The sequence below is a fragment of the Cetorhinus maximus genome, chromosome 1, assembly GCF_964194155.1.
Source record: "Cetorhinus maximus chromosome 1, sCetMax3.hap1.1, whole genome shotgun sequence".
Lineage (NCBI taxonomy): Eukaryota > Metazoa > Chordata > Chondrichthyes > Lamniformes > Cetorhinidae > Cetorhinus > Cetorhinus maximus.
Window position 1 is genome coordinate 245,886,936 of NC_135879.1, and position 25,961 is coordinate 245,912,896.

The window sequence follows — 25,961 nt, forward strand, 5'->3', positions numbered from 1 at the left end:
ATAGACAGATGCATCTGCAACAGGCATGTTGGTGAGGATGAGGTCAAGTATGTTTTTCCCTCTTGTTGGTTCCCTCACCACCTGCAGTAGACCCAGTCTAGCAGCTATGTTCTTGAGGATTTGACAAGCGCGGTCAGTTGTGGTGCTGCCAAGCCACTCTTGGTGGTGGACGTTGAAGTCCTTCAACCAGAGTACATTCTGTGCCCTTGCCACCTTCAGTGCTTCTTCTAATTGGTGTTCAACATGGGGGAGCACTGATGCATTAGCAGAGGGTGGGCAGTAAGTGTTAATCAGCAGGAGGTTTCCTTGCCCATGTTTGACCAGATGTCATGAAACTTCATGGGGTCTGGAGTCAATTTGGTGATAAGTGGCAAGTAATATTGGTACCACGCAAGTGCCTGGCAATGTCCATCTCCAACAAGATCTCCCCTTCACATTCAATGGCATTACCATTGCTGAATCCGCATGTTATTGGGGTCCACAATCATGATTCTCGATATCCCATGGAGTGAATGAAATAGCTGTGATGCTGGGGACCTCAGAAAGATGCCGATGGATGATCCACTCGGCACTATTGGGTGATGATGGCTTACTCCTACTTCTATTTATGTTGTGACCCAGCAACTAATTTTATTTTAACTATAGTTTTCAGAAACAGTTGCTTTTCAACCCTACAATTTGTGGTGGCTCATCCGACAAGGACATAAAGAAACCCTCTCACCGATACACTGCAAAGTACATGCTTCATATTTTGGAAGGTCCATACGCTTAGCAATTTACACTTGCAGTCGCTTGGTAGTACAGAACTTAAGTATTGGTGAAAAAATACATTTTTGTCGAAGCTTTTCGTCTTGAACTCATCAGGACAATTCGCAAATGTAAAGGGAACAACAATTTGTACTGTATGAGGAGAGAGTGTTGATTGGGCTTTTTCAGCAATTTACACTTGCATATGCCAAGACAAGTTACATTTATTAAAAGCAGATAATTTACATATGCTGATGTTACATTGTCAGCTCAATGATCTGAATACAAGATCACCCAGTTATTCTCATCCACAACATCATTCAAAAAAGAAATGAGCAAATGTTTTCTTTAATAAACACCAAGGAAATGTAATAATAAAGTCTAACACTGAATATCTACAACTGAATATAAAAACTAAACATTTTTACAATTTAATCAAGAGAACTTTCGACACAACCTTCCCTTTCCCTTTCTAATTAATTCTTAGGATATGGGTGTCAATGGCAAGGTCAGTATTACTTGCCCATCCTCAGCTGCCAAGGTGGTGGTGACCTGCCTTTTGAATCACCGATAATGGTTTGGATCAGGAGTGTCATATCGGCCTAAGTGAGTGAGGGTAGCAAGTTTCCGAAGGACATTTAGAGGACCGTTTTTTAAAAATAACAATCAGACAGCTTCACAGTCATTTTAGTGAGACTAGCTTTTTAGTTACATACTAAACTACAACAACACCAGCATCTATCTGATAAAGTGGAAAATTGCCCAGGTAGATCCTGTTCACAAAAAGCAGAACAAATCCAATCCGACCATTAATCACCCTTCAGTCTACTCTCGATCATCTGTAAAGTGATGGAAGGTGTTGTCAACAGAGCTATCAAGCAGCACTTATACAGCAATAACCTCCTCACAAAAAATAAGCTTGGGTTCCATTAGGGCCACTTGGCTCCAGCTTTCATTACAACCTTGGCCCAAACATGGATCAAAGAGCTGAGTGGGAGTAACTGCCCTTGACATCAAGGCATATTTAACTGAGTGTGCCATCAAGCAGCTTTAGTCAAATTGAAGTCAATGGGAATCGGGGAAAACTCTCTACTGGTTGGAGTCATACCTAGCACAAAGGAAGATGATTGTGGTTGCTGGAGGTCAATCATCTCAGTCTCAGGACATTGTGGTGGGATTGGAACTCACCTGTTTTCTGTCCAGTCATTGGGATTACTGGTCCATTAACATAACCACTATATCACCAGAACCACTTACTAACATGAAGATCAATGATAATTCACAATGAGAAACTGTCTCTATTGGGGGTACTGTAAAGAATTTGTTTTTCCGCAGTGTGGAAGCAACAAATAAGAAAAGAAACCAAAACACTTCACAGTTTACAAAACCCATGAATAAGAACCAAATTACATAGGCAGATATGGGAGGCTGCAGCATTACATGTAATACTGTGACATTCAGAGATCCCTGTTAAACTCCCCAAGCTCTGACACCTGTGCTCTCTTTCCTAGCAGAGCCTCCCAGCACCTAGGATTTCACTCCCATCCCTCTGACACTTACACCTGGACATAACGAATAATCTCACTCAGATCATATCCTGTCACTGCAAAGGCAGTTCCTTCAGGGTCACAGAATTTGGCTCCGCAGATCTGAACATCAGTTACACATTCCGTGTGCTCGTGCTCCACCTGAGAAGAAAAGGTGTCTTATTATATCCTTGGAAAGTCATTAGCTGGAGATAACATTTCTGGCTCAGCCTTTGCCTTCATATTTGATGGATCTCAATCTGCAGCATCCTTGTTACAGCTACATTCTAGGCCTCAATCACAGTCCCAGCCTCTCCATTCTAGGCCTCAATCAACAGCGCAAGCCTTTCCATTCAAGGTCTCAATCACAGCCCAGGCCTCTCCATTCTAGGCCTCAACCACAGTCCCAGCCTCTCCATTCTAGGCCTCAATCACAGCCTCGGCCTGCAGTCAGGTGTCTGAAATGATATATCAGTAGAAAGCAGAGACCCAGCACTACTGGAATTAGGTAAGTGGTTTGGCACAGCCCTGACTGATTGACCAGTGTGCAACATGGAATATATAAGCTAGGGATAAACTACTGAATGTAAACATGTTTTAAACCTTTGTGAACTTAACATTTGATTTAGCATAATGGTGCAATGAGCAACACTGAGCCTTACTTACCTCGATGGTGTTGGACTCTGGGTTCCGATAGATTCTCCAGATCCTGAGAAATGAATCCTCACCCCCTGACAGCAGCTGTGCGGAGACAGGGAGTTCATTATGTGATGTGAACGATCCGACTGTTTAAAGGAGCCACAAAGCAGACAGAGCAGGCAGCCTGTCAGTATCAGGCAAGACAAACAGAAATAGAAAGCAGCTTGAGGTTACCTTTCCACTTTCAGACGCGATATCAAGTGTGCAGATCCAGCGTGCGTGAGCGTTCACTTCCACGTGTACTGTACCGGTCGCTGCATCGTAGATCAAGATCTGGCCACTCCCGTAGCCAGCTGCGATGATCCCACTCCACATCTTCACAGATGAGCAAGTGCCCCTGGGAACAGGCAACGATCAGTTGGTCAGTACTGATGGTGGTGGGTCACAATCCCCTAGTACTACTGGAAGAGAACCAGGCAACTGTGCCGGTGTTTTGATCAATACCGTTCCCTTTAAACATCACCAAAAAGCAGCATGCTCCTGTAAAATTACTGTCTATGATATTCAGAGCACACCAAATAAATCACTGTACTGGGCACTTTGAGACAGTTCAATGAGATAAGATATAAGTGTAATTGGCCATTATTGCACTGTGTGGAGTTTGGATGCCCCAAGCCAGGTAAGGCTATCATAGTGAACCAGCTGAGTTTGCATGACAGAAAAAACCCTACCTCGTTATGTCAGGATTTGAACTCACAAGCTCTGAGTTACTGGTCCAGTATTTGAAACACTAAACACCCTTGACAGTCTCTCTCTAACAGCACAATCAGTAATTATCAATTAGCTTCCTGTTACTCTATTAGCTGATACCCTGACTGTTGGAACGAGAGAAAGACTTGAACATCACTTACCCATAAGCTGCAATCTTGTACATTAATTTAAAATCTTCCCCTGATTTCCAGATACACAGGACCCCAGAGTCATCAGCTGTCACCAGATCTGCAGTACACTCCTATAGATTCAAACCAGCATCAGTCAATCCCAGTACAGCATTTTATCACTGGAAACACAGGAATAACTGGGATTATTTGGTAGAACGCTGGATCAGGACTCATGCTGCACCTCTGCCAAGAGTCCTGCTTAAACTGCCCTGCCTGACCTCCCAGATGGTACATACTTAGATCCGATTGTACCTAAAGCACTTTCAATAGGTTAATTGAATGCTGGCCTTCATCTCAACAAGGATTGTTTGCAAAAGTGGGACTATGGTTGGGATTTTCTGGCCCCGTCCTGGTGGAATGTGCCATGGGAGATTCGGCAGCCAGCCAAAAGTCCATAGACTTTCGGCAGGACCAGACAATCCCAGCGGCGGGCGAGCTGGAAAATCCTGCCCTGTGAGTTATGCATCAGTTCTGGTCAGACCCCATGTGGAGTACTGCAGTCAGTCTGGGCATCACATCTCAGAAAACATATATTGGCCTTGGATGGGATACATTGCAGATATGCCTGAATTAGACTGGGCTAAAGATTAAATTGCCAGAACAGGTTACATTAATAGAACTTGTATTCCTTCAAGTTTAGAGGGTGTACTAGAGATCTAATAGAGATGTTTAAGTGATTGCAATTTGATAGTTTTTTTAATTCATTCACTCGTGGGACTTTGGTATCATGAGCAAGACCAGCCTTTGTTGTCCATCCCTAATTGCACTTAAGAAGGTCATGCTGAGCCGCCTTCTTGAGACACTGCAATCCATCTGGTGCAGGTACACCCATAGTGCTGTGAGGGAGGGAATTCCACAATTTTGACCCATTGACTGTTAATTTTGTCCTGGGTCATCAGCCTGGGTTTTCTGGCCCCCGCCATGGCGAGACCCACCGTGGGGGTTGTGGCAGCCCAGCTGAAAGTCCATTCACTTTTGGCGGGCCTTGACAATCCCGGCAGCGGACGGGTCTGGAAAATCCCGCCCATCATTTTTAAAAGCTTGCCCACCTCCGAGGTTGAACTGACTGGTGCTGGTTTTATCCTTACACCTTTTTTTGAACGAGGGTGTAATGGTTACAATTCTCCAGTCCTCTGGTATCACCTGGTATCTAAGGAGGATTGGAAAATTACAGCCAGTGTCTCCATAATTTCCACCCTAACTTCCCTCAAAAACCAAATGTTCCCAAAGACTTCACATCTAGGATTGTACTGTCACCTTATCCTCAGAACAATCACACGCAATGTCAGTGATCGGGTCCCTGTGCTGCTCCAGCACTTCAGACACGGTGATGTTTGTTCCTTTCGGAGGGATATTGAAGACGAGGATGGATCCTGCTGAGGAGCCTATAATGAAAGAAATACACACTTAGGATGCCTCAGAAACGGAGGAGTTAGGGAGCAAAGCACAAAATACTGCAGGTTGCAAACTGAAGCAAAATCGAAGAAATGTGGGAAACACCAGCAGGTAAGGCATTGTCTGAGAAGAGATTAGCTACAGAGTTTGTACATTCAAAGCATGAACTTGTTTGTTCTCCACAGATGCTGTCTGACCCACTGAATGTTCCCAACATTATGTCTGTGTCAGGTGAGAGAGCACCAGTATTGTGAAACAACTTGGAAGAAACACTGAGGGTGGCAAGGACACAGCATATACTCTGGGTGGGGAAATTCAATGTCCATCATTCAGGAACCAACAAGAAGGAAACCTACTTGACCTTTCCCTCACCAATCTATCTGTCACAGATCTATCTGTCAATGTAGTAAAGGTAGGACAAAGTCTCAACTTGACACTGAGCATACCCTCAGTGTGCACTATCACTATGCTAAGCAGGATAGATTTCGAACAGATTTAGCAGCTCAAAACTGTGAATCCTTGAGGAGTTGTGGGCCATCAGCAGCAGAAGAATTATATTCAATCACAATCTGTAACCTGCATATCCCCCACTCTGCCATTACCACCAAGGTGGGAATCAACCCTGGTTCAATGAAGAGTGCAGGAGGGCATGCCAGGAGCAGCACCAGGCATACCTAAAAATGAGATGTCAGCCTAGTGAAGCTATAACACAGGAATACTTACATGCCAAACAGCGAAAGCAGCAAGTGATAGGCAGAGCTAATTGATCCTACAACCAAAGGAGCAGATCCAAGCTCTGCACTCCTGCCACATCCGGTCTTGAATGGCGGTGGACAATTAAACTGCTAACTGGACAAGGAGGCTCTAAAATATCCCCATCCTCAGTGATGGGGGAGCCCAGCATATCAGTGCAAAAGACAAAACTGGAACATTTACAACCATACTCAGCCAGAAGTTCCAAATGGATGACCCATTTTCTGAGTTCCCCAGCATCAGTGATGCCAGTATCCAGCCAATCCAATTCACTCCATGTGAACACAAGAGGGGAAATCAGGGTGACTGCTCTTGACATCAAGGCAGCGTTCGACGGAGTGTGGCATCAAGGAGCCCAAGCAAAACTGGAGTCAATGGGAATCAGGGGCGGAAACTTTCCTCTGCTTGGAGTCATACCTAGCACAAAGGAAGATGGTTGTGGTTGTTGGAGGTCAGTCATCTCAGTTCCAGGACATCACTGCAAGAGTTCCTCAGGGCAGTGTCCTCGGCCCAACCATTTTCAGCTGCTTCATCAATGACCTTCTTTCCATCATAAGGTCAGAAGTGGGGATGTTTGCTGATGATTGCACAATGTTCAGCACCATTCGCATCTCCTCAGATACTGAAGCAGTCCATGTGCAAATGCAGCAAAACCTGGGCAATATCTAGGCTTGGGCTGCCAACTGGCAAGTAACATTTGTGCCACACAAATGCCAGGCAATGACCATCTCCAACAAGAGAGAATCTAACCATCTCTCCTTGACATTCAATGGCATTACCATCACTGAATCCCCCACTATCAACATCCTGGGGGTTACCATTGACCAGAAACTGAACTGGACTAGCCATATAAATACTGTGGCTACAACAGCAAGTCAGAGGCTAGGAATCCTGCGATGAGTAACTCACCTCCTGACTCCCCAAAGCCTGTTCACCATCTACAAGGCACAAGTCAGGAGTGTGATGGAATATTTTCCATTTGCTTGGATGACTGCAGCTCCAACAACACTCAAGAAGCTTGACACCATCCAGGACAAAGCTGAACGCTTGATTGGCACCTTACCCACCAACTTAAATATTCATTCTCGCCACCACTGATGCACAGTGGCAGCAGTGTTTACCCTATGCAAGATGCACTGCAGCAACTCACCAAGGCTCATTTGACAGGACCTTCCAAATCCACCCTACTACCTAGAAGGTCAAGGGCAACAAATGCATGGGAACACCACTGCCTGCAAATTCCCCTCCAAGCCACTCACCATCCTGACTTGGAAACATATTGCCGTTCCTTCAGTGTCGCTAAGTTAAAATTCTGGAACTCCCTCCCTAACAGCACTGTGGGTGTACCTACACCATATGGACTGCAGCAGTTCAAGGAGACAGCTCACCACCACCTTCTCAAGGGCAACTAGGGATGGGCAATAAATGCTGGCCCAGCCAGCGAAGCCCACATCCCTTGAATGAATAAAACAAAACTCTACCCACCCAACTACATCGATCTGGTATTAACATTTTCACTAGTCAGAAGGAAACCAAGGGAAGAAAGAGAGCAGATTGAAGAAGATTGAAGCAGCAGATGACAGAGAGAAAGGGTGGAGGTATGAGAGAGAGAGCAACTAGTGAAATAAGCAGGCAGGGAGGAATTCAGTTGTTCAAAGAATCACAGATTGTTGAAAAAGCTTGAAAATGAAAAGAATGTAGAGCTGGATGATCCAAATATGCCAGATGGCAATGTTAGCTAACAGAACACTAATGTTCAAGTCAGAGTTCTGGCATGAGCAGCACTTACTTGGAGACACAGGGAGATATGATCTGGCCTAAGAGGCAGCAGATTACCATTGTAAAGATCAGGGTTGAGGTGGGGAAATGGGTCCTGTACCACAGGAAAGACTATAATCACACAGTGTTAACACACATCTGGCCTCCCAATTCATGGTACCAATACCTCCCAACTACAAGACACAACAGCAAAGATACTTAAAATTTGATGGGAAGAAAGTTATAAAATATTTCACACAGGTCAGTACACAAGTGCAAATGCTCATAAAGGGATCGGAGCCCATTCAAGGTGATCTAGCTGACTTAATAACTGTTGACAATTGACAGATCAGAACCACATTGTCCATGTGTTCCACTTATATCAATACTGTGAAAGAGGATATGGACTGGGACTGATGAACAACCAAGCTAAGACCAACAGACCATTTCCAATGATTGTGGGTCTAGTACAAGGGGACATAGATAGAAGATTAAATGCAAATGATTTTGGACAGAGAGTAGGAGAAATGTTTATTTACACAGAGGGTTGAGGGACTGTGGAAGGCAACACTGGAGTCGGTGACTAAAACAGAGGCCATGCCAGATGTTCAGAATAGGTTGGAAAGGTGAGTGAAGCAAAGGAATGCAGAACCATTGCAAACATGTGGGATTAGGATTACTGCTTGTGTGGAGGATAAACACTAACACTGACTGCTTGGGCAGTATGGCCTGCTTCCATTGTTATCATTTGTGTGAAAATATGGGAACAGTACTCACCCACACAGATAAAGTGGCTCCTTGTTGCTGCAATTCCTCGGGCAAACACAGCCTCTGCTGGGGAAAGGAAAAGAAAGAGAGAACCTGGAATTCTTCTCCATCAGAGTGTCCAGCGCCAGGAACGAGTCACTGTGATTGACAAGCCTACCCCATTTAGATGACTACATCACCGACCCACTCAGCAAGTGCAAACCCTTCATCTAGCTCAAAACCTTTTACACCCAATCTTCAAACACTATCACTCACTGAAGGAGGATACTGAGTAAGAACTACAAATAAAGCCAATGAAAGACAGAAAAAATGGATTTGCATTTCTATTGAAGTCAGTCACAGCATCAGGATGTTCCCAGTAGTACTAGGGGAGGACTGCCCTTTCAGTAGTGGGGAAGGCTGCTCTGACAGAAGGGCAGTATTGAAGGAACACTGCATTGTCGGAGGGGCAGTATTGAGGGAACACTGCACTGTCGGAGGGGCAGTATTGAGGGAACACTGCACTGTCGGAGGGGCAGTATTGAGGGAACACTGCACTGTCGGAGGGGCAGTATTGAGGGAACACTGCACTGTCGGAGGGGCAGTATTGAGGGAACACTGCACTGTCGGAGGGGCAGTATTGAGGGAACACTGCACTGTCGGAGGGGCAGTATTGAGGGAACACTGCACTGTCGGAGGGGCAGTATTGAGGGAACACTGCACTGTCGGAGGGGCAGTATTGAGGGAACACTGCACTGTCGGAGGGGCAGTATTGAGGGAACACTGCACTGTCGGAGGGGCAGTATTGAGGGAACACTGCACTGTCGGAGGGGCAGTATTGAGGGAACACTGCACTGTCGGAGGGGCAGTATTGAGGGAACACTGCACTGTCGGAGGGGCAGTATTGAGGGAACACTGCACTGTCGGAGGGGCAGTATTGAGGGAACACTGCACTGTCGGAGGGGCAGTATTGAGGGAACACTGCACTGTCGGAGGGGCAGTTTTGAGGGAACACTGCACTGTCGGAGGGGCAGTATTGAGGGAACACTGCACTGTCGGAGGGGCAGTATTGAGGGAACACTGCACTGTCGGAGGGGCAGTATTGAGGGAACACTGCACTGTCGGAGGGGCAGTATTGAGGGAACACTGCATGGTACACTGCACACCAGCATTCACTCCCTCCACTACCAACACACAGTAGCAGCAGTGTGTCCCATCTACAAGATGCACTGTAGAAAGTAACCAAGCTCCTTAGGCAGCACCTTCCAAACCCACGACCACTACCATTTGGAAGGACAAGGGCTGCAGACAGATGGGAACACCACCACCTGGAAGTTCCCCTCCAAGCCACACAAAATCCTGACTTGGAAGCATATCGCCATTCCTTCTCTGTCGCTGGGTCAAAATCCTGGAACTCCCTCCCTAACAGCACTGTAGGGGTTGGTTAGTTCAGTTGGCTGGGCAGCTGCTTTGTAATGAAGAGTGACGCCTACTGCGCGGGCCCGTACAGGCTGAGGCCATCCCTGAAGACGCCGCCTTCTCAACCTCGCCTGAGGTGTGGTGACCCTCAGGTTAAACTCACCACCAGTCGTCTCCCTCTAATCAGAGGGCAGCCTATGGTCCTCTGGGACTATGGTGACCTTCACAAGTTTCAGGGTGTACCTACACCACATGGACTTCAGCGGTTCAAGAAGGCAGCTCACCACCACCTTCTCAAGGGCAACTAGGGATGGGCAATAAATGCTGGCCCAGCCAACAATGCCCACATCCCATGAATGAATTTAAAAAAGTATTGAGGGAACACTGCAGTGGCATATTCTGAATGCTAGAGTGCACGGGTTTGGAAGGTGCTGTTGAAGGAGCCTTGGTGAGTTCCTGCAATGCATCTTGTAAATGGTACACACTGCTGCCACTGTGCATTGGTGGTGGAGGGAGTGAATGTTTGTGGATGTGGTGCCAATCACGCGGGCTGCTTTGTCCTGGATGGTTATGAGCTTTTTGAGTGTTGGAGCTGCATTCATCCAGGCAAGTGGACAGTATTCCATCACACTCCTGACTTGTGCCTTGTAGATGATGGACAGGCTTTGGGAAGTCAGGAGGTAGGTTACTCGTCACACGATTCCTAGCCTCTGAACAGCTCTTGTAGCCACAGTATTTATATGGTGAGTCATGTTCAGTTTCTGGTCAATGGTAACCCTCAGGATTTTGAAAGTGGGGGATTCAGTGATGGTTAGATTCTCTCTTGTTGGAGATGGTCACTGCTTGGCACTTGTATGGCACAAATGTTACTTGCCACTTAATAGCCCATGCCTGAAAATTACCCAGGTCCTGCTGCATTCAGGTTTCTGCTTTGCTGATTTTGGTTGAGTGCCAAGTATTGGCCAGGACACTTCTTCAAATATGTGATCTTGTACACCCAGCTGAGAGACAACACCTCCATAGTGCAGTGTTCCCTCAATCCTGCCCCACCATCAGGATAGCCCTCCCTCAATACTGTCCCTCTGACATTGCAGTGTTCCCTCAATACTGTCCCTCCATCAGGGCAGTTCTCCCTCAATACTGTCCCTCTGACACTGCAGTGTTCCCTCAATCCTGTCCCTCCATCAGGGCAGCTCTCCCTCAATTCTGTCCCTCTGACACTGCAGTGTTCCCTCAATCCTGTCCCTCCATCAGGGCAGTTCTCCCTCAATACTGTCCCTCTGACATTGCAGTGTTCCCTCAATACTGTCCCTCCATCAGGGCAGTTTTCCCTCAATACTGTCCCTCTGACACTGCAGTGTTCCCTCAATCCTGTCCCTCCATCAGGGCAGTTCTCCCTCAATACTGTCCCTCTGACATTGCAGTGTTCCCTCAATACTGTCCCTCCATCAGGGCAGCTCTCCCTCAATACTGTCCCTCTGACACTGCAGTGTTCCCTCTATCCTGTCCCTCCATCAGGACAGCTCTCCCTCAATTCTGTCCCTCTGACATTGCAGTGTTCCCTCAATACTGTCCCTCCATCAGGGCAGCTCTCCCTCAATACTGTCCCTCTGACACTGCAGTGTTCCCTCAATCCTGTCCCTCCATCAGGGCAGTTCTCCCTCAATACTGTCCCTCTGACACTGCAGTGTTCCCTCAATACTGTCCCTCCATCAGGGCAGCTCTCCCTCAATACTGTCCCTCTGACACTGCAGTGTTCCCTCAATCCTGTCCCTCCATCAGGGCAGCTCTCCCTCAATACTGTCCCTCTGACATTGAAGTGTTCCCTCAATACTGTCCCTCTGACTTTGCAGTGTTCCCTCAGTACTGTCCCTCCATCAGGGCAGTGTTTCCGTGTACTGACCCTTCTACAGGGCAGCACTCCCCCTGTACTACTCTTCCGTCAGGGCAGCATTCCCTTCGTACTGCCCTTCAAACAGAACAGCCCTTCCCCTCTGCTGCCCTCTAACAGGGCAGCCTTCCATCAGTACTGTGCCTTCATCAGGGCAGCCCTCCATCAATTCTGACCCACTGATAGTGCAGCACTTCCTCAGTACTGCACTTGGAGCCTAGACTATGTGCTCAAGTTTCCACAGTGGGGCTTGAAAACAGAACCTGCTGTCTCTGAGGCAAGAGTCCTACCTAAGACACAGCTGACACATTGACAGGGTCAGAGATTTCAGCATTGCTGCTGTCATTACTAGAACCCCTTCACAGGAATGTTTTTACTTAGCCTCAAAACTCAGCTGGTCGAGATAAGGAATGCTATGGCCAAGAGGCTTTCTCTAGCCATCTGTGAGAACTGTATCCCTCCATCAGCAATATTGTCAATAAAACCTTCCAGAGTGTCTCAGCATAAAGTTTTCCACTGGTACCTGTTGGTGCTTCTGGGGTATCCATTGCGTGCCAATATACCATGATGGAGCCATCCGATTCATACATCTGTAAGGACACACAGTGAGTATGCTGGAAACACTGACACATCCACTCCATTAACTAGTAGACTGTGATGGATCAATCCAATAAAAAACATTGCACGATCACAGTAGCAGTGATCAGAATTATGTTGTTGACACTAGCGCATTACATAGGGTGACAGAATCATTGAAGCATTTATTACAAAAGGAATGGAATATAAAAGTGTGGAAGTTTTACTGCAGCTGTACAGGGCCTTGGTGAGACCACATCTGTAGTACTGTATACAGTTTTAGTCTCCTAATTTGAAAATAGATATAATTGCTTCAGAACCAGTACAGAGAAGGTTCACTCAACTCATTCCTGGGATGAGGGGCTTATCTTATGAAGAAAGGTTGGACAGGTTGGCCCTGTCCCCATTGGGGTTTAGAAGATTGAGAGGTGATCTTATTGAAAAATATAAGGTCCTGAGGGGACATGATAGGGTGGATACCGGGGGGATATTTCCTCTTGTGAGGGAGACTAGAACTAGAGGACATGGTTTAAGAATAAGAGGTCTCCCTTTTAAGATGGAAATAAGGAGAATTCTTTTCTCTTAGAGGGTCATTAGAATAAGGAGTTCTCTACCCCAGAAAACAGTGGAGGCTGGGTCATTGAATTTATTCAGACCTGAGTTAGACAGACTTTTGATAGACAAGGCAGTGGGGGGCGTTCAAAAAGGAAATGGGGAGGGTACAGGCTCAATATGTTCCCTCTAGGGTGATAGGAAGGAGTAACAAGCCCAGAGAACCATGGATGACCAGAGATATTCAGGATACAATGAGAAGTAAAAGAGAAGCTTTTAGCAGGTACAAGGGAAGCAAATCAGCAGAGGGATTAGTGGAGTACAGACAGTGCAGGGTGGAGCTTAAGAAAGCAATTAGAGAGCAAAGAGGGGATATGAGAAAGCTCTGGCTGGTAAAAGTAGGGAAAATCCCAAGATATTCTATAAGTATATCAATGGGAAGAGGATAACCAGGGAAAGAGTAGGGCCCATAAGGGATCAAAGGGGAAATCTATGGGTGGAGCCAGAGGACATCGCTAGAGTGTTGAATGAATACTTCACATCCGTCTTCACCCAAGAGAATGAGGAAGAAGGTATCGAACTCAGGGAGAGAGACTGCGAGGTTCTTAAGCAAATTGATATAGGGAGTGACAAGGTATTGGAGGTGTTGGCAGGCTTAAAAGTGGACAAGCCTCCAGGTTGGGATGATTTGTGTCCCAGACTAGTGAGGGAGGCAAAGGAGGAGATCGCAGGGGCTCTGACCCAAATTTTTAATTCATCTCTGGCCACAGGGGAGGCGCCAGAGGACTGGAGAACAGCTAACGTGGTTCCGCTATTTAAGAAGGGTTGTAGAAATAAGCCAGGGAACTACAGGCCAGTGAGTCTCACGTCAGTGGTAGGGAAACGATTGGAGAAAATTCTGAAGGAGAAAGTCTGTCTCCACTTGGAGAGGCAAGGTTTGATCAGGGATAGTCAGCATGGCTTTGTCAGAGGGAGGTCATGCCTGACAAATTTGATTGAATTTTTTGAGGAGGTGACCAGGTGTGTAGATGAGGGTAGTGCAGTTGATGTAGTTTATATGAATTTCAGCAAAGCCTTTGACAAGGTCCCACATGGGATACTTATAAAGAAGGCAAATGCACATGGGATACAGGGTAATTTGATAAGGTGGATTCAAAATTGGCTTATTTGTAGGAGACAGAGGGTGATGACAGAAGGATGCTTAGGTGACTGGAAGCCAGTGTCCAGTGGCGTACCACAGGGATCTGTGCTGGGTCCCCTATTATTTGTCATTTATATAAACGACATAGATGACTATGTGGGGGGTAGGATTAGTAAGTTTGCGGACGACACAAAGATTGGCCGGGTGGTTAACAGTGAGGTTGAGTGTCTTGGGCTACAGGAAGATATATATGGGATGGTCAATTGGGCAGATAAGTGGCAGATGGAATTTAACCCTGAAAAGTGTGAGGTGATACACTTTGGAAGGAGTAATTTGACAAGGAAGTATTCAATGAATGGCATGACACTAGGAAGTTCTGAGGAACAAAGGGACCTTGGTGTGTGTGTCCATAGATCTCTGAAGGCGGAGAGGCATGTTAGTGGGGTGGTGGAAATGGAATATGGGACACTTGCCTTTATCAATTGAGGCATAGATTACAAAAGTAGGGAGGTCATGTTGGAGTTGTACTGAACCTTGGTGAGGCCACAGCTGGAGTATTGTGTGCAGTTCTGGTTGCCACATTATAGGAAGGATGTGATTGCACTGGAGGGGGTGCAGAGGAGATTCACCAGGAAGATGCCTGGGGTGAAACATTTAAGTTATGAAGAGAGGTTGGGTAGACTTGGGTTGTTTTTGTTGGAGCAGAGAAGACTGAGGGGCGACCTGATCGAAGAGTACAAGATTATGAGGGGCATGGACAGGGTGGATAGGGAGCAGCTGTTCCCATTCGTTGCATAGTCAGTCACAAGGGGACATAAGTTCAAGGTGAGGGGGCCGGAGGATTAGGGGGGATTTGAGGAAAAACGTTTTTACCCAGAGGGTAGTGACGGTCTGGAATGCGCTGCTTGGGAGGGTGGTGGAGGCGGGTTGCCTCACATCTTTTAAAAAGTACCTGGATGAGCACTTGGTCCATCATAACATTCAAGGCTATGGGCCAAGTGCTGGTAAATGGGATTAGGTAGGTAGGTCAGGTGTTTCTCACGTGTCAGTGCAGACTTGGTCTGCCGAAGGGCCTCTTCTGCACTGTGTGATTCTGTGATTCTGTGAAGCGAGTCGAGAGTTATAGAGGTGGGGGTGGGGAGCAGACAGAAATCTGGAGCTGAGGCCACAACCAAATCAGCCATGATCTTATTTAATGGTGGAGCAGCTCAAAGGGTTGATAGACATCCTCCTGCTCCTAAGTCCTACATCCTACAAGGAGGAAAATATCAGGGCTAAATTAAAGATGCAAGAATTTTTGGAAAACAGTGAAGGACTACTCACCAAATTTCTCAGTCCCTCCTCACCAAATCACTCTCCTGATCACAACCTATCTCACTGTCCCACTTAACACACACAATAACCCTTCAATCTCTCTCCTGATCTTACCCTGTCCCATTTAACACGCACCATCTTTTGCCAAACAGATACAGTGTCGACATGAGCTGATTGAAATACACTGTGTTTAAGCCCATCGACTGATATTCAATATTATTCCACTGTCAGTCTCAGTAGCTGCAATTTCTTTATTCATGTTGGAAGCTCCAAAAACAAACTAAAGAGAATTTTAATTCACGATAATCGTTTCATTTGCTAGCACCTCAGTATATAACTGCACCAACAAATATTCAGACAGCAGCTTTAATGGAAGCAAACATCTCAAGGCACTTCACAGGAACATCATAAAACAAAATATGACACCAAGAGGAGATATTCCTTCAGATGACCAAAAGCTTGGGCAAAGAGGTAGGTTTCAAGGAGTGTCTTAATGGAGGAAAGCAAGGTAGTGGGGCGGAGAGAGGTAAGGAAGGAATTCCAGAGCCCAGGGCTTATGCAATTAAAGCACAGCCACCAATGGAGGAGCATTAAATTCAGGGGGTACACAAGAGGTCAAGAGTAAGAGGAGTACAGCTATCTTGGAGGAGATTACAGAGGTAGTGGAGAGGCCATAGAGGGATTTGAAAACAAGGATGGAAATTTTAAAATGAGAATATATTGCAAAGATACTAGGCTGTATATTCAGGTTTGCTTTAGCTTCACCCCTGCTCCTTCATTACCTGAATACCTTTCTGTGAAGCCAGTACCAGGAGAATTCGAGAAGGCAACACACACCATGAGGCCTGGAGAAAGGAAGAAAGGGAAATGTTCAAGAACAGTGCATAGCTCTACTTCTATATTCTTACAATGTGATAGATATCACAGCTGGGTGAATGGTGTTTGCTTCAAACAGTCATGTTCAGGTGCAATACAGGTATAACACGGGTTAGATACAGAGTAAAGCTGCATCTATACGGTCCATCAAACACTCCCAGGTCAGGTACAGCATGGAGTTAGATACAGAGTAAATCTCCCTCTACACTGTCCCCATCAAACACTCCCAGGACAGGTACAGCACGGGGTTAGATACAGAGTAAAGCTCCCTCTACACTGTCCCCATCAAACACTCCCAGGACAGGTACAGCACGGGGTTAGATACAGAGTAAATCTCTCTCTACACTGTCCCCATCAAACACTCCCAGGACAGGTACAGCACGGGGTTAGATACAGAGTAAAGCTCCCTCTACACCGTCCCCATCAAACACTCCCAGGACAGGTACAGCACGGGGTTAGATACAGAGTAAAGCTCCCTCTACACTGTCCCCATCAAACACTCCCAGGACAGGTACAGCACGGGGTTAGATACAGAGTAAAATTCCCTCCACACTGTCCCCAGATAAATAAATGTTTATTAAAGTGTGTAAAGATTGGCTTTAGTACAGTTCTTCATCAAATTTCTTTCTAGAATATAACAAGAACCATCTATGATTCATGCCACGTTACAATTATCAGACAACATTCCAGGTGCTATAACCATGCTAATATGAAGCGTCAAAACCAAGGATGAAGGGCTGAAATACATGGAAGGAGCGAGCTCACATCATCAGGTGGCCCCTGTGGAGACCGAGAGCCTTCATTCACCCTTCAGCCCAGCTTATGTTTGGGAGGTGAAAGGATGTTTGAGCAATGTGAGCGGCCTGTCCATACCTGCATGATTAAGGAAGTGCCATGCACCAGGCCTCCTTCCTTGGACTGCAGCTGCCTGTGAGAGAGGTTCAGGCCATCGGTGGAGGCACTAACCATGTTCACCACACTACCGTGGATGACAGCAAAGTAGGTAAGGTTCTTATCAGTGATGGGCAGGATGCTGAGGTTGTTGTGGAAAGCAGAAGCACTGCTCTTAATCTGAATGCTCTTCTCCCTCTTGTACATCCTGCAATGACAAAAAACTGACCTTAGGATAAAAGACAGTTTCAGAAGTTTCAATTCGGGAAGGAAGCCTTTAGGTTCATCTTGTTATGAAACCCATTCTGTCCCTCGAATCTTTGTTGCCAGACAGTAAGAATGTGGTTGATCTGTGATCAAACGCCATCCACCCACCTCAATTCCATATACTTCATTAGGCTTGGCAAACATTTTGAATTAATAATTTAATTAGGCTTTAAGTACACTGTCCCACCAACAACACCCCCACGACATCAAGGGATAAAGGGTTCCATTAGTGTTCCCCAGTCCCTCTCACTGTGTGGGTCAGTCTCTCTCTCTCTTTCTCTCTGTAAGTGAGACAGTGTCAGTCTCTCTCTCTCTGAGAATGGCTCAATGTCTCTCGCTCCCTTTCCCTGTGAGTGGGTCAGTGTCTCTCTCGCTCTCTCTGAGTGGGTCAGTCTCTCTCTCTCTGTGAGTGGGTCAGTGTCTCTCTCTCTGTGAGTGGGTCAGTGTCTCTCTCGCTCTCTCTGAGTGGGTCAGTCTCTCTCTCTCTGTGAGTGGGTCAGTGTCTCTCTCGCTCTGTCTGAGTGGGTCAGTCTCTCTCTCTCTGTGAGTGGTCAGTGTCTCTCTCTCTCTCTCTCTGTGAGTTGGTTAGTGTCAGTCTCTCCCTTTCTCTGAGGGGGTCAGTGTCACATTCTCTCTGTGAGTGGGTCAGTGTCAATTTCTCTCTCTCTCGCTGTAAGTTGGTCAGTGTCAGTCTCTCCCTGTGGGTCAGTCAGTGTCAGTCTCTCTCTGTGAGTGGGTCAGGGGTCAGTCTCTCTCTCTCTCTCTCTCTAAGTGAGTCAGGGTCAGTCTCTCTCTCTCTCTTTCTCTCTCTCTGAGTGGGTCAGTGACAATCTCTCTCTCTCTCTATGTGAGTGGGTTAGTGTCAGTCTGTCTCTCTCTCCGTCTCTCTGTGAGTGGGTCAGTGTAAATCTCTCTCTCTCTCTCTCTGTCCCTCTCTCTGTGAGTGGGTCAGAGTCAATCTCTCTATCTCTATCTCTCTCTCTGAGTGGGTCAGTACCAGTCTCACTGCCTCTGTGAGTAGGTCAGTGTCAGTCTCTCCCTCTCTCACTCTCTGTGAGTAGGTCAGTGTCAGTCTCTCCCTCTCTCTCTCTCTGAGTGGGTCAATGCCAGTCTCTCTATCTCTGTGAGTGGGTCAGTGCCAGTCTCTCTCTCTGAGTGGGTCAATGTCAGTCTCTCTCTCTGTCTCTTTCTCTCTCTCTCTCTCTCTGTGCCTGGGTCAGTGTCAGTCTCTTGCTCCCTGTGGGTGGGTCAGTGTGAGTCTCTCTCTCGCAATGAGTGGGACAGTGTCTCTCTCTCTCTCTCTCTCTGTGAGTGGGTTAGTGTCACTCTCTCTCTCCCTCCCGCTCACTCTCTCTGTGAATGGGGCATTGTCAGCTTCTCTCACTCTCTGTGTGGGGCAGTGTCAGTTTCAGTCTCTCTCTCTCTCTCTGTGAGTGGGTCAGTGTCTCTCTCTCTGTGGGTGGGTCAGTGTCTCTCTCTCTCTGTGAGTGGGTCAGTGTCTCTCTCTCTGTGAGTGGGTCAGTGTCTCTCTCTCTCTGTGAGTGGGTCAGTGTCTCTCTCTCTCTCTGTAAGTGGGTCAGTGTCTCTCTGTGAGTGGGTCAGTGTCTCTCTCTCTCTGTCAGTGGGTCAGTGTCTCTCTCTCTGTGAGTGGGTCAGTGTCTCTCTCTCTCTCTGTCAGTGGGTCAGTGTCTCTCTCTCTCTCTGTCAGTGGGTCAGTGTCTCTCTCTCTCTGTCAGTGGGTCAGTGTCTCTCTCTCTGTCAGTGGGTCAGTGTCTCTCTCTCTCTCTGTCAGTGGGTCAGTGTCTCTCTGTCAGTGGGTCAGTGTCTCTCTCTCTCTCTCTGTCAGTGGGTCAGTGTCTCTCTCTCTGTCAGTGGGTCAGTGTCTCTCTCCCTGTCAGTGGGTCAGTGTCTCTCTCTCTCTGTGAGTGGGTCAGTGTCTCTCTCTCTCTGTCAGTGGGTCAGTGTCTCTCTCTCTCTGTCAGTGGGTCAGTGTCTCTCTCTCTCTGTCAGTGGGTCAGTGTCTCTCTCTCTGTCAGTGGGTCAGTGTCTCTCTCCCTGTCAGTGGGTCAGTGTCTCTCTCTCTGTGAGTGGGTCAGTGTCTCTCTCTCTGTGAGTGGGTCAGTGTCTCTCTCTCTGTCAGTGGGTCAGTGTCTCTCTCTCTGTGAGTGGGTCAGTGTCTCTCTCTCTGTGAGTGGGTCAGTGTCTCTCTCTCTGTGAGTGGGTCAGTGTCTCTCTCCCTGTCAGTGGGTCAGTGTCTCTCTCTCTCTGTCAGTGGGTCAGTGTCTCTCTCCCTCTGTCAGTGGGTCAGTGTCTCTCTCTCTGTGAGTGGGTCAGTGTCTCTCTCTCTCTGTGAGTGGGTCAGTGTCTCTCTCTCTGTCAGTGGGTCAGTGTCTCTCTCTCTGTCAGTGGGTCAGTGTCTCTCTCTCTGTGAATGGGTCAGTGTCTCTCTCTCTCTGTGAGTGGGTCAGTGTCTCTCTCTGTCAGTGGGTCAGTGTCTCTCTGTGTCAGTGGGTCAGTGTCTCTCTCTCTCTGTGAGTGGGTCAGTGTCTCTCTCTCTGTGAGTGGGTCAGTGTCTCTCTCTCTGTGGGTGGGTCAGTGTCTCTCTCTCTCTGTGAGTGGGTCAGTGTCTCTCTCTCTGTGAGTGGGTCAGTGTCTCTCTCTCTCTGTGAGTGGGTCAGTGTCTCTCTCTCTCTCTGTAAGTGGGTCAGTGTCTCTCTGTGAGTGGGTCAGTGTCTCTCTCTCTCTGTCAGTGGGTCAGTGTCTCTCTCTCTGTGAGTGGGTCAGTGTCTCTCTCTCTCTCTGTCAGTGGGTCAGTGTCTCTCTCTCTCTCTGTCAGTGGGTCAGTGTCTCTCTCTCTCTGTCAGTGGGTCAGTGTCTCTCTCTCTGTCAGTGGGTCAGTGTCTCTCTCTCTCTCTGTCAGTGGGTCAGTGTCTCTCTGTCAGTGGGTCAGTGTCTCTCTCTCTCTCTCTGTCAGTGGGTCAGTGTCTCTCTCTCTGTCAGTGGGTCAGTGTCTCTCTCCCTGTCAGTGGGTCAGTGTCTCTCTCTCTCTGTCAGTGGGTCAGTGTCTCTCTCTCTCTGTCAGTGGGTCAGTGTCTCTCTCTCTCTGTCAGTGGGTCAGTGTCTCTCTCTCTCTGTCAGTGGGTCAGTGTCTCTCTCTCTGTCAGTGGGTCAGTGTCTCTCTCCCTGTCAGTGGGTCAGTGTCTCTCTCTCTGTGAGTGGGTCAGTGTCTCTCTCTCTGTGAGTGGGTCAGTGTCTCTCTCTCTGTCAGTGGGTCAGTGTCTCTCTCTCTGTGAGTGGGTCAGTGTCTCTCTCTCTGTGAGTGGGTCAGTGTCTCTCTCTCTGTGAGTGGGTCAGTGTCTCTCTCCCTGTCAGTGGGTCAGTGTCTCTCTCTCTCTGTCAGTGGGTCAGTGTCTCTCTCCCTCTGTCAGTGGGTCAGTGTCTCTCTCTCTGTGAGTGGGTCAGTGTCTCTCTCTCTCTGTGAGTGGGTCAGTGTCTCTCTCTCTGTCAGTGGGTCAGTGTCTCTCTCTCTGTCAGTGGGTCAGTGTCTCTCTCTCTGTGAATGGGTCAGTGTCTCTCTCTCTCTGTGAGTGGGTCAGTGTCTCTCTCTGTCAGTGGGTCAGTGTCTCTCTGTGTCAGTGGGTCAGTGTCTCTCTCTCTCTGTGAGTGGGTCAGTGTCTCTCTCTCTGTGAGTGGGTCAGTGTCTCTCTTTCTGTCAGTGGGTCAGTGTCTCTCTCTCTCTGTCAGTGGGTCAGTGTCTCTCTCCCTGTCAGTGGGTCAGTGTCTCTCTCTCTCTGTCAGTGGGTCAGTGTCTCTCTCTCTCTGTCAGTGGGTCAGTGTCTCTCTCTCTGTGAGTGGGTCAGTGTCTCTCTCTCTGTGAGTGGGTCAGTGTCTCTCTCTCTGTGAGTGGGTCAGTGTCTCTCTCTCTGTCAGTGGGTCAGTGTTTCTCTCTCTGTCAGTGGGTCAGTGTCTCTCTCTCTGTGAGTGGGTCAGTGTCTCTCTCTCTGTCAGTGGGTCAGTGTCTCTCTCTCTGTCAGTGGGTCAGTGTCTCTCTCTCTCTGAGTGGGTCAGTGTCTCTCTCTCTGTCAGTGGGTCAGTGTCTCTCTCTCTGTGAGTGGGTCAGTGTCTCTCTCTCTGTCAGTGGGTCAGTGTCTCTCTCTCTGTCAGTGGGTCAGTGTCTCTCTCTCTGTCAGTGGGTCAGTGTCTCTCTCTCTGTGAGTGGGTCAGTGTCTCTCTCTCTGTCAGTGGGTCAGTGTCTCTCTCTCTGTCAGTGGGTCAGTGTCTCTCTCTGTCAGTGGGTCAGTGTCTCTCTCTCTGTCAGTGGGTCAGTGTCTCTCTCTCTGTCAGTGGGTCAGTGTCTCTCTCTCTGTCAGTGGGTCAGTGTCTCTCTCTCTCTGTCAGTGGGTCAGTGTCTCTCTCTCTCTGTCAGTGGGTCAGTGTCTCTCTCTCTGAGAGTGGGTCAGTGTCTCTCTCTCTGTCAGTGGGTCAGTGTCTCTCTCTCTGTCAGTGGGTCAGTGTCTCTCTCTCTCTGTGAGTGGGTCAGTGTCTCTCTCTCTCTGTGAGTGGGTCAGTGTCTCTCTCCCTGTCAGTGGGTCAGTGTCTCTCTCTCTCTCTGTGAGTGGGTCAGTGTCTCTCTCTCTGTCAGTGGGTCAGTGTCTCTCTCTCTGTCAATGGGTCAGTGTCTCTCTCTCTGTCAGTGGGTCAGTGTCTCTTTCTCTGTGAGTGGGTCAGTGTCTCTCTCTCTGTCAGTGGGTCAGTGTCTCTCTCTCTGTGAGTGGGTCAGTGTCTCTCTCTCTGTGAGTGGGTCAGTGTCTCTCTCTGTCAGTGGGTCAGTGTCTCTCTCTCTCTCTGTGAGTGGGTCAGTGTCTCTCTCTCTCTCTCTGTGAGTGGGTCAGTGTCTCTCTCTCTGTGAGTGGGTCAGTGTCTCTCTCTCTGTGAGTGGGTCAGTGTCTCTCTCTCTGTCAGTGGGTCAGTGTCTCTCTCTCTGTGAGTGGGTCAGTGTCTCTCTCTCTGTGAGTGGGTCAGTGTCTCTCTCTCTGTCAGTGGGTCAGTGTCTCTCTCTCTGTCAGTGGGTCAGTGTCTCTCTCTCTCTGTCAGTGGGTCAGTGTCTCTCTCTGTCAGTGGGTCAGTGTCTCTCTCTCTCTGTCAGTGGGTCAGTGTCTCTCTCTCTCAGTGAGTGGGTCAGTGTCTCTCTCTCTGTCAGTGGGTCAGTGTCTCTCTCTCTGTCAGTGGGTCAGTGTCTCTCTCTCTCTGTCAGTGGGTCAGTGTCTCTCTCTCTGTGAGTGGGTCAGTGTCTCTCTCTCTGTCAGTGGGTCAGTGTCTCTCTCTTTGTCAGTGGGTCAGTGTCTCTCTCTCTCTGTCAGTGGGTCAGTGTCTCTCTCTCTCTGTCAGTGGGTCAGTGTCTCTCTGTGAGTGGGTCAGTGTCTCTCTCTCTCTGTCAGTGGGTCAGTGTCTCTCTCTCTCTGTCAGTGGGTCAGTCTCTCTCTCTCTCTGTGAGTGGGTCAGTGTCTCTCTCTCTGTCAGTGGGTCAGTGTCTCTCTATCTGTCAGTGGGTCAGTGTCTCTCTCTCTCTGTCAGTGGGTCAGTGTCTCTCTCTCTCTGTCAGTGGGTCAGTGTCTCTCTCTCTGTCAGTGGGTCAGTGTCTCTCTCTCTCTATCAGTGGGTCAGTGTCTCTCTCTCTGTGAGTGGGTCAGTGTCTCTCTCCCTGTCAGTGGGTCAGTGTCTCTCTCTCTCTGTCAGTGGGTCAGTGTCTCTCTCTCTCTCTCTGTCAGTGGGTCAGTGTCTCTCTCTCTGTCAGTGGGTCAGTGTCTCTCTCTCTGTGAGTGGGTCAGTGTCTCTCTCTCTGTGAGTGGGTCAGTGTCTCTCTCTCTGTGAGTGGGTCAGTGTCTCTCTCTCTCTCTGTGAGTGGGTCAGTGTCTCTCTCTCTCTGTCAGTGGGTCAGTGTCTCTCTCTCTGTCAGTGGGTCAGTGTCTCTCTCTCTCTGTCAGTGGGTCAGTGTCTCTCTCTCTGTGAGTGGGTCAGTGTCTCTCTCTCTCTCTGTCAGTGGGTCAGTGTCTCTCTCTCTCTGTCAGTGGGTCAGTGTCTCTCTCTCTCTGTCAGTGGGTCAGTGTCTCTCTCTCTGTCAGTGGGTCAGTGTCTCTCTCTCTCTCTGAGTGGGTCAGTGTCTCTCTCTCTGTCAGTGGGTCAGTGTCTCTCTCTCTGTCAGTGGGTCAGTGTCTCTCTCTCTCTGTCAGTGGGTCAGTGTCTCTCTCTCTCTGTCAGTGGGTCAGTGTCTCTCTCTCTCTCTGTCAGTGGGTCAGTGTCTCTCTGTGAGTGGGTCAGTGTCTCTCTCTCTCTGTGAGTGGGTCAGTGTCTCTCTGTGAGTGGGTCAGTGTCTCTCTCTCTGTCAGTGGGTCAGTGTCTCTCTCTCTGTCAGTGGGTCAGTGTCTCTCTCTCTGTCAGTGGGTCAGTGTCTCTCTCTGTGAGTGGGTCGGTGTCTCTCTCTCTGTCAGTGGGTCAGTGTCTCTCTCTCTGTCAGTGGGTCAGTGTCTCTCTCTCTCTGTCAGTGGGTCAGTGTCTCTCTCTCTGTGAGTGGGTCAGTGTCTCTCTCTCTGTCAGTGGGTCAGTGTCTCTCTCTCTGTCAGTGGGTCAGTGTCTCTCTCTCTCTGTCAGTGGGTCAGTGTCTCTCTCTCTCTGTCAGTGGGTCAGTGTCTCTCTCTCTGTGAGTGGGTCAGTGTCTCTCTCTCTGTCAGTGGGTCAGTGTCTCTCTCTCTCTGTCAGTGGGTCGGTGTCTCTCTCTCTGTCAGTGGGTCAGTGTCTCTCTCTCTCTGTCAGTGGGTCAGTGTCTCTCTCTCTGTCAGTGGGTCAGTGTCTCTCTCTCTGTCAGTGGGTCAGTGTCTCTCTCTCTCTCTGTCAGTGGGTCAGTGTCTCTCTCTATCTGTCAGTGGGTCAGTGTCTCTCTCTCTCTGTCAGTGGGCCATTGTCTCTCTCTCTCTGTGAGTGGGTCAGTGTCTCTCTCTCTCTCTCTGTCAGTGGGTCAGTGTCTCTCTCTCTGTCAGTGGGTCAGTGTCTCTCTCTCTGTGAGTGGGTCAGTGTCTCTCTCTCTCTGTCAGTGGGTCAGTGTCTCTCTCTCTGTCAGTGGGTCAGTGTCTCTCTCTCTGTCAGTGGGTCAGTGTCTCTCTCTCTCTGTCAGTGGGTCAGTGTCTCTCTCTCTCTGTGAGTGGGTCAGTGTCTCTCTCTCTCTGTCAGTGGGTCAGTGTCTCTCTCTCTCTGTCAGTGGGTCAGTGTCTCTCTCTCTGTCAGTGGGTCAGTGTCTCTCTCTCTCTCTGTCAGTGGGTCAGTGTCTCTCTCTATCTGTCAGTGGGTCAGTGTCTCTCTCTCTCTGTCAGTGGGCCATTGTCTCTCTCTCTCTGTGAGTGGGTCAGTGTCTCTCTCTCTCTGTCAGTGGGTCAGTGTCTCTCTCTCTCTGTCAGTGGGTCAGTGTCTCTCTCTCTCTGTCAGTGGGTCAGTGTCTCTCTCTCTCTGTCAGTGGGTCAGTGTCTCTCTCTCTCTGTCAGTGGGTCAGTGTCTCTCTCTCTCTGTGAGTGGGTCAGTGTCTCTCTCTCTCTGTGAGTGGGTCAGTGTCTCTCTCTCTCTGTCAGTGGGTCAGTGTCTCTCTCTCTCTGTGAGTGGGTCAGTGTCTCTCTCTCTCTGTCAGTGGGTCAGTGTCTCTCTCTCTGTCAGTGGGTCAGTGTCTCTCTCTCTCTGTGAGTGGGTCAGTGTCTCTCTCTCTCTGTCAGTGGGTCAGTGTCTCTCTCTCTGTCAGTGGGTCAGTGTCTCTCTCTCTCTCTGTCAGTGGGTCAGTGTCTCTCTCTCTGTCAGTGGGTCAGTGTCTCTCTCTCTCTCTGTCAGTGGGTCAGTGTCGGTCTCTATTTCGGACACTATCTCTGACCTGATGTTGTTTTCTGTTTCTCCTCCCGTGATTGATTCCCTTTGTCTCTCAGGCCTCTCTGGATTCCCTAGGCCGCTGTAACCATGGAAACGGCCGCCGGCCATCGACGCTCTGACGTCACCGCTGCTCTTGGAACGTGTCGCGGAGTGGGCGGAGCCTGCAGACTGGTGTGGGCGGAGCCATATTGCTGGAGTGGGCGGAGCCTGTTACTTGGAGACGGCCGGTGGCGCCAGAGCAGCAGGTCGGAGCCCGACAGGGGTAAACTCCGGGGTAGACGGGGGTAAACTCCGGGGTAGACGGGGGGTAAACTCCGGGGTAGACGGGGGGTAAACTCCGGGGTAGACGGGGGTAAACTCCCTGTTAGACGGGGGTAAACTCCGGGGTAGACGGGGGGTAAACTCCGGGGTAGACGGGGGTAAACTCCGGGGTAGACGGGGGTAAACTCCCTGTTAGACGGGGGTAAACTCCGGGGTAGACGGGGGGGTAAACTCCGGGTAACATGGGGGGTAAACTCCGCGATAGACGGTGGTAAACTCCGGGTAACACGGGGGGTAAACTCCGGGGTAGATTGGGGGTAAACTCCGGGGTAGATTGGGGGTAAACTCCGGGGTAGACGGGGGTA

The 25,961-nt window shown here is 48.8% G+C and overlaps 2 protein-coding genes across 5 annotated transcripts in view; one reads left to right on the top strand and one right to left on the bottom strand.

The window, feature by feature from the left end:
• Positions 1 to 25,961, top strand: part of LOC144688603 (apolipoprotein L3-like) — a 155,018-nt gene that overhangs the window by 122,039 nt on the left and 7,018 nt on the right. The gene's annotated exons all lie outside the window — the stretch shown is intronic.
• On the bottom strand, positions 954 to 25,445 carry wdr54 (WD repeat domain 54). Of its 4 annotated transcripts, none has more exons than XM_078555327.1 (11): positions 25,340 to 25,445; positions 17,149 to 17,374; positions 16,182 to 16,244; positions 12,340 to 12,406; positions 8,537 to 8,590; positions 5,111 to 5,238; positions 3,824 to 3,924; positions 3,147 to 3,309; positions 2,940 to 3,014; positions 2,308 to 2,435; positions 954 to 1,586 (listed from the first exon to the last, which is right to left on the bottom strand). In XM_078555327.1, exons 1-11 carry the CDS (start codon positions 25,441 to 25,443, stop codon positions 1,583 to 1,585), a joined length of 1,113 nt encoding a protein of 370 aa, XP_078411453.1. In that variant the 5' UTR covers positions 25,444 to 25,445; the 3' UTR covers positions 954 to 1,582. The 4 variants fall into 4 exon arrangements, with proteins under 4 accessions (XP_078411453.1, XP_078411438.1, XP_078411462.1 ...); XM_078555312.1 differs by having other exon boundaries at positions 8,537 to 8,593; XM_078555336.1 differs by lacking the exon at positions 8,537 to 8,590.

Bases quoted from the DNA above. Each gene is read 5' to 3' on its own strand.
- wdr54 (XM_078555312.1), bottom strand. From the start codon at position 25,443: ATGGCCGGCGGCCGTTTCCATGGTTACAGCGGCCTAGGGAATCCAGAG. The intron at 16,245-17,148 runs GTATGGACAGGC...TCCTTTCTCCAG, and splicing joins GCACTTCCTTAATCATGCAG to GCCTCATGGTGTGTGTTGCC. The intron at 5,239-8,536 runs GTGAGTACTGTT...CTTTCATTATAG, and splicing joins GAGCCACTTTATCTGTGTGG to GCTCCTCAGCAGGATCCATC.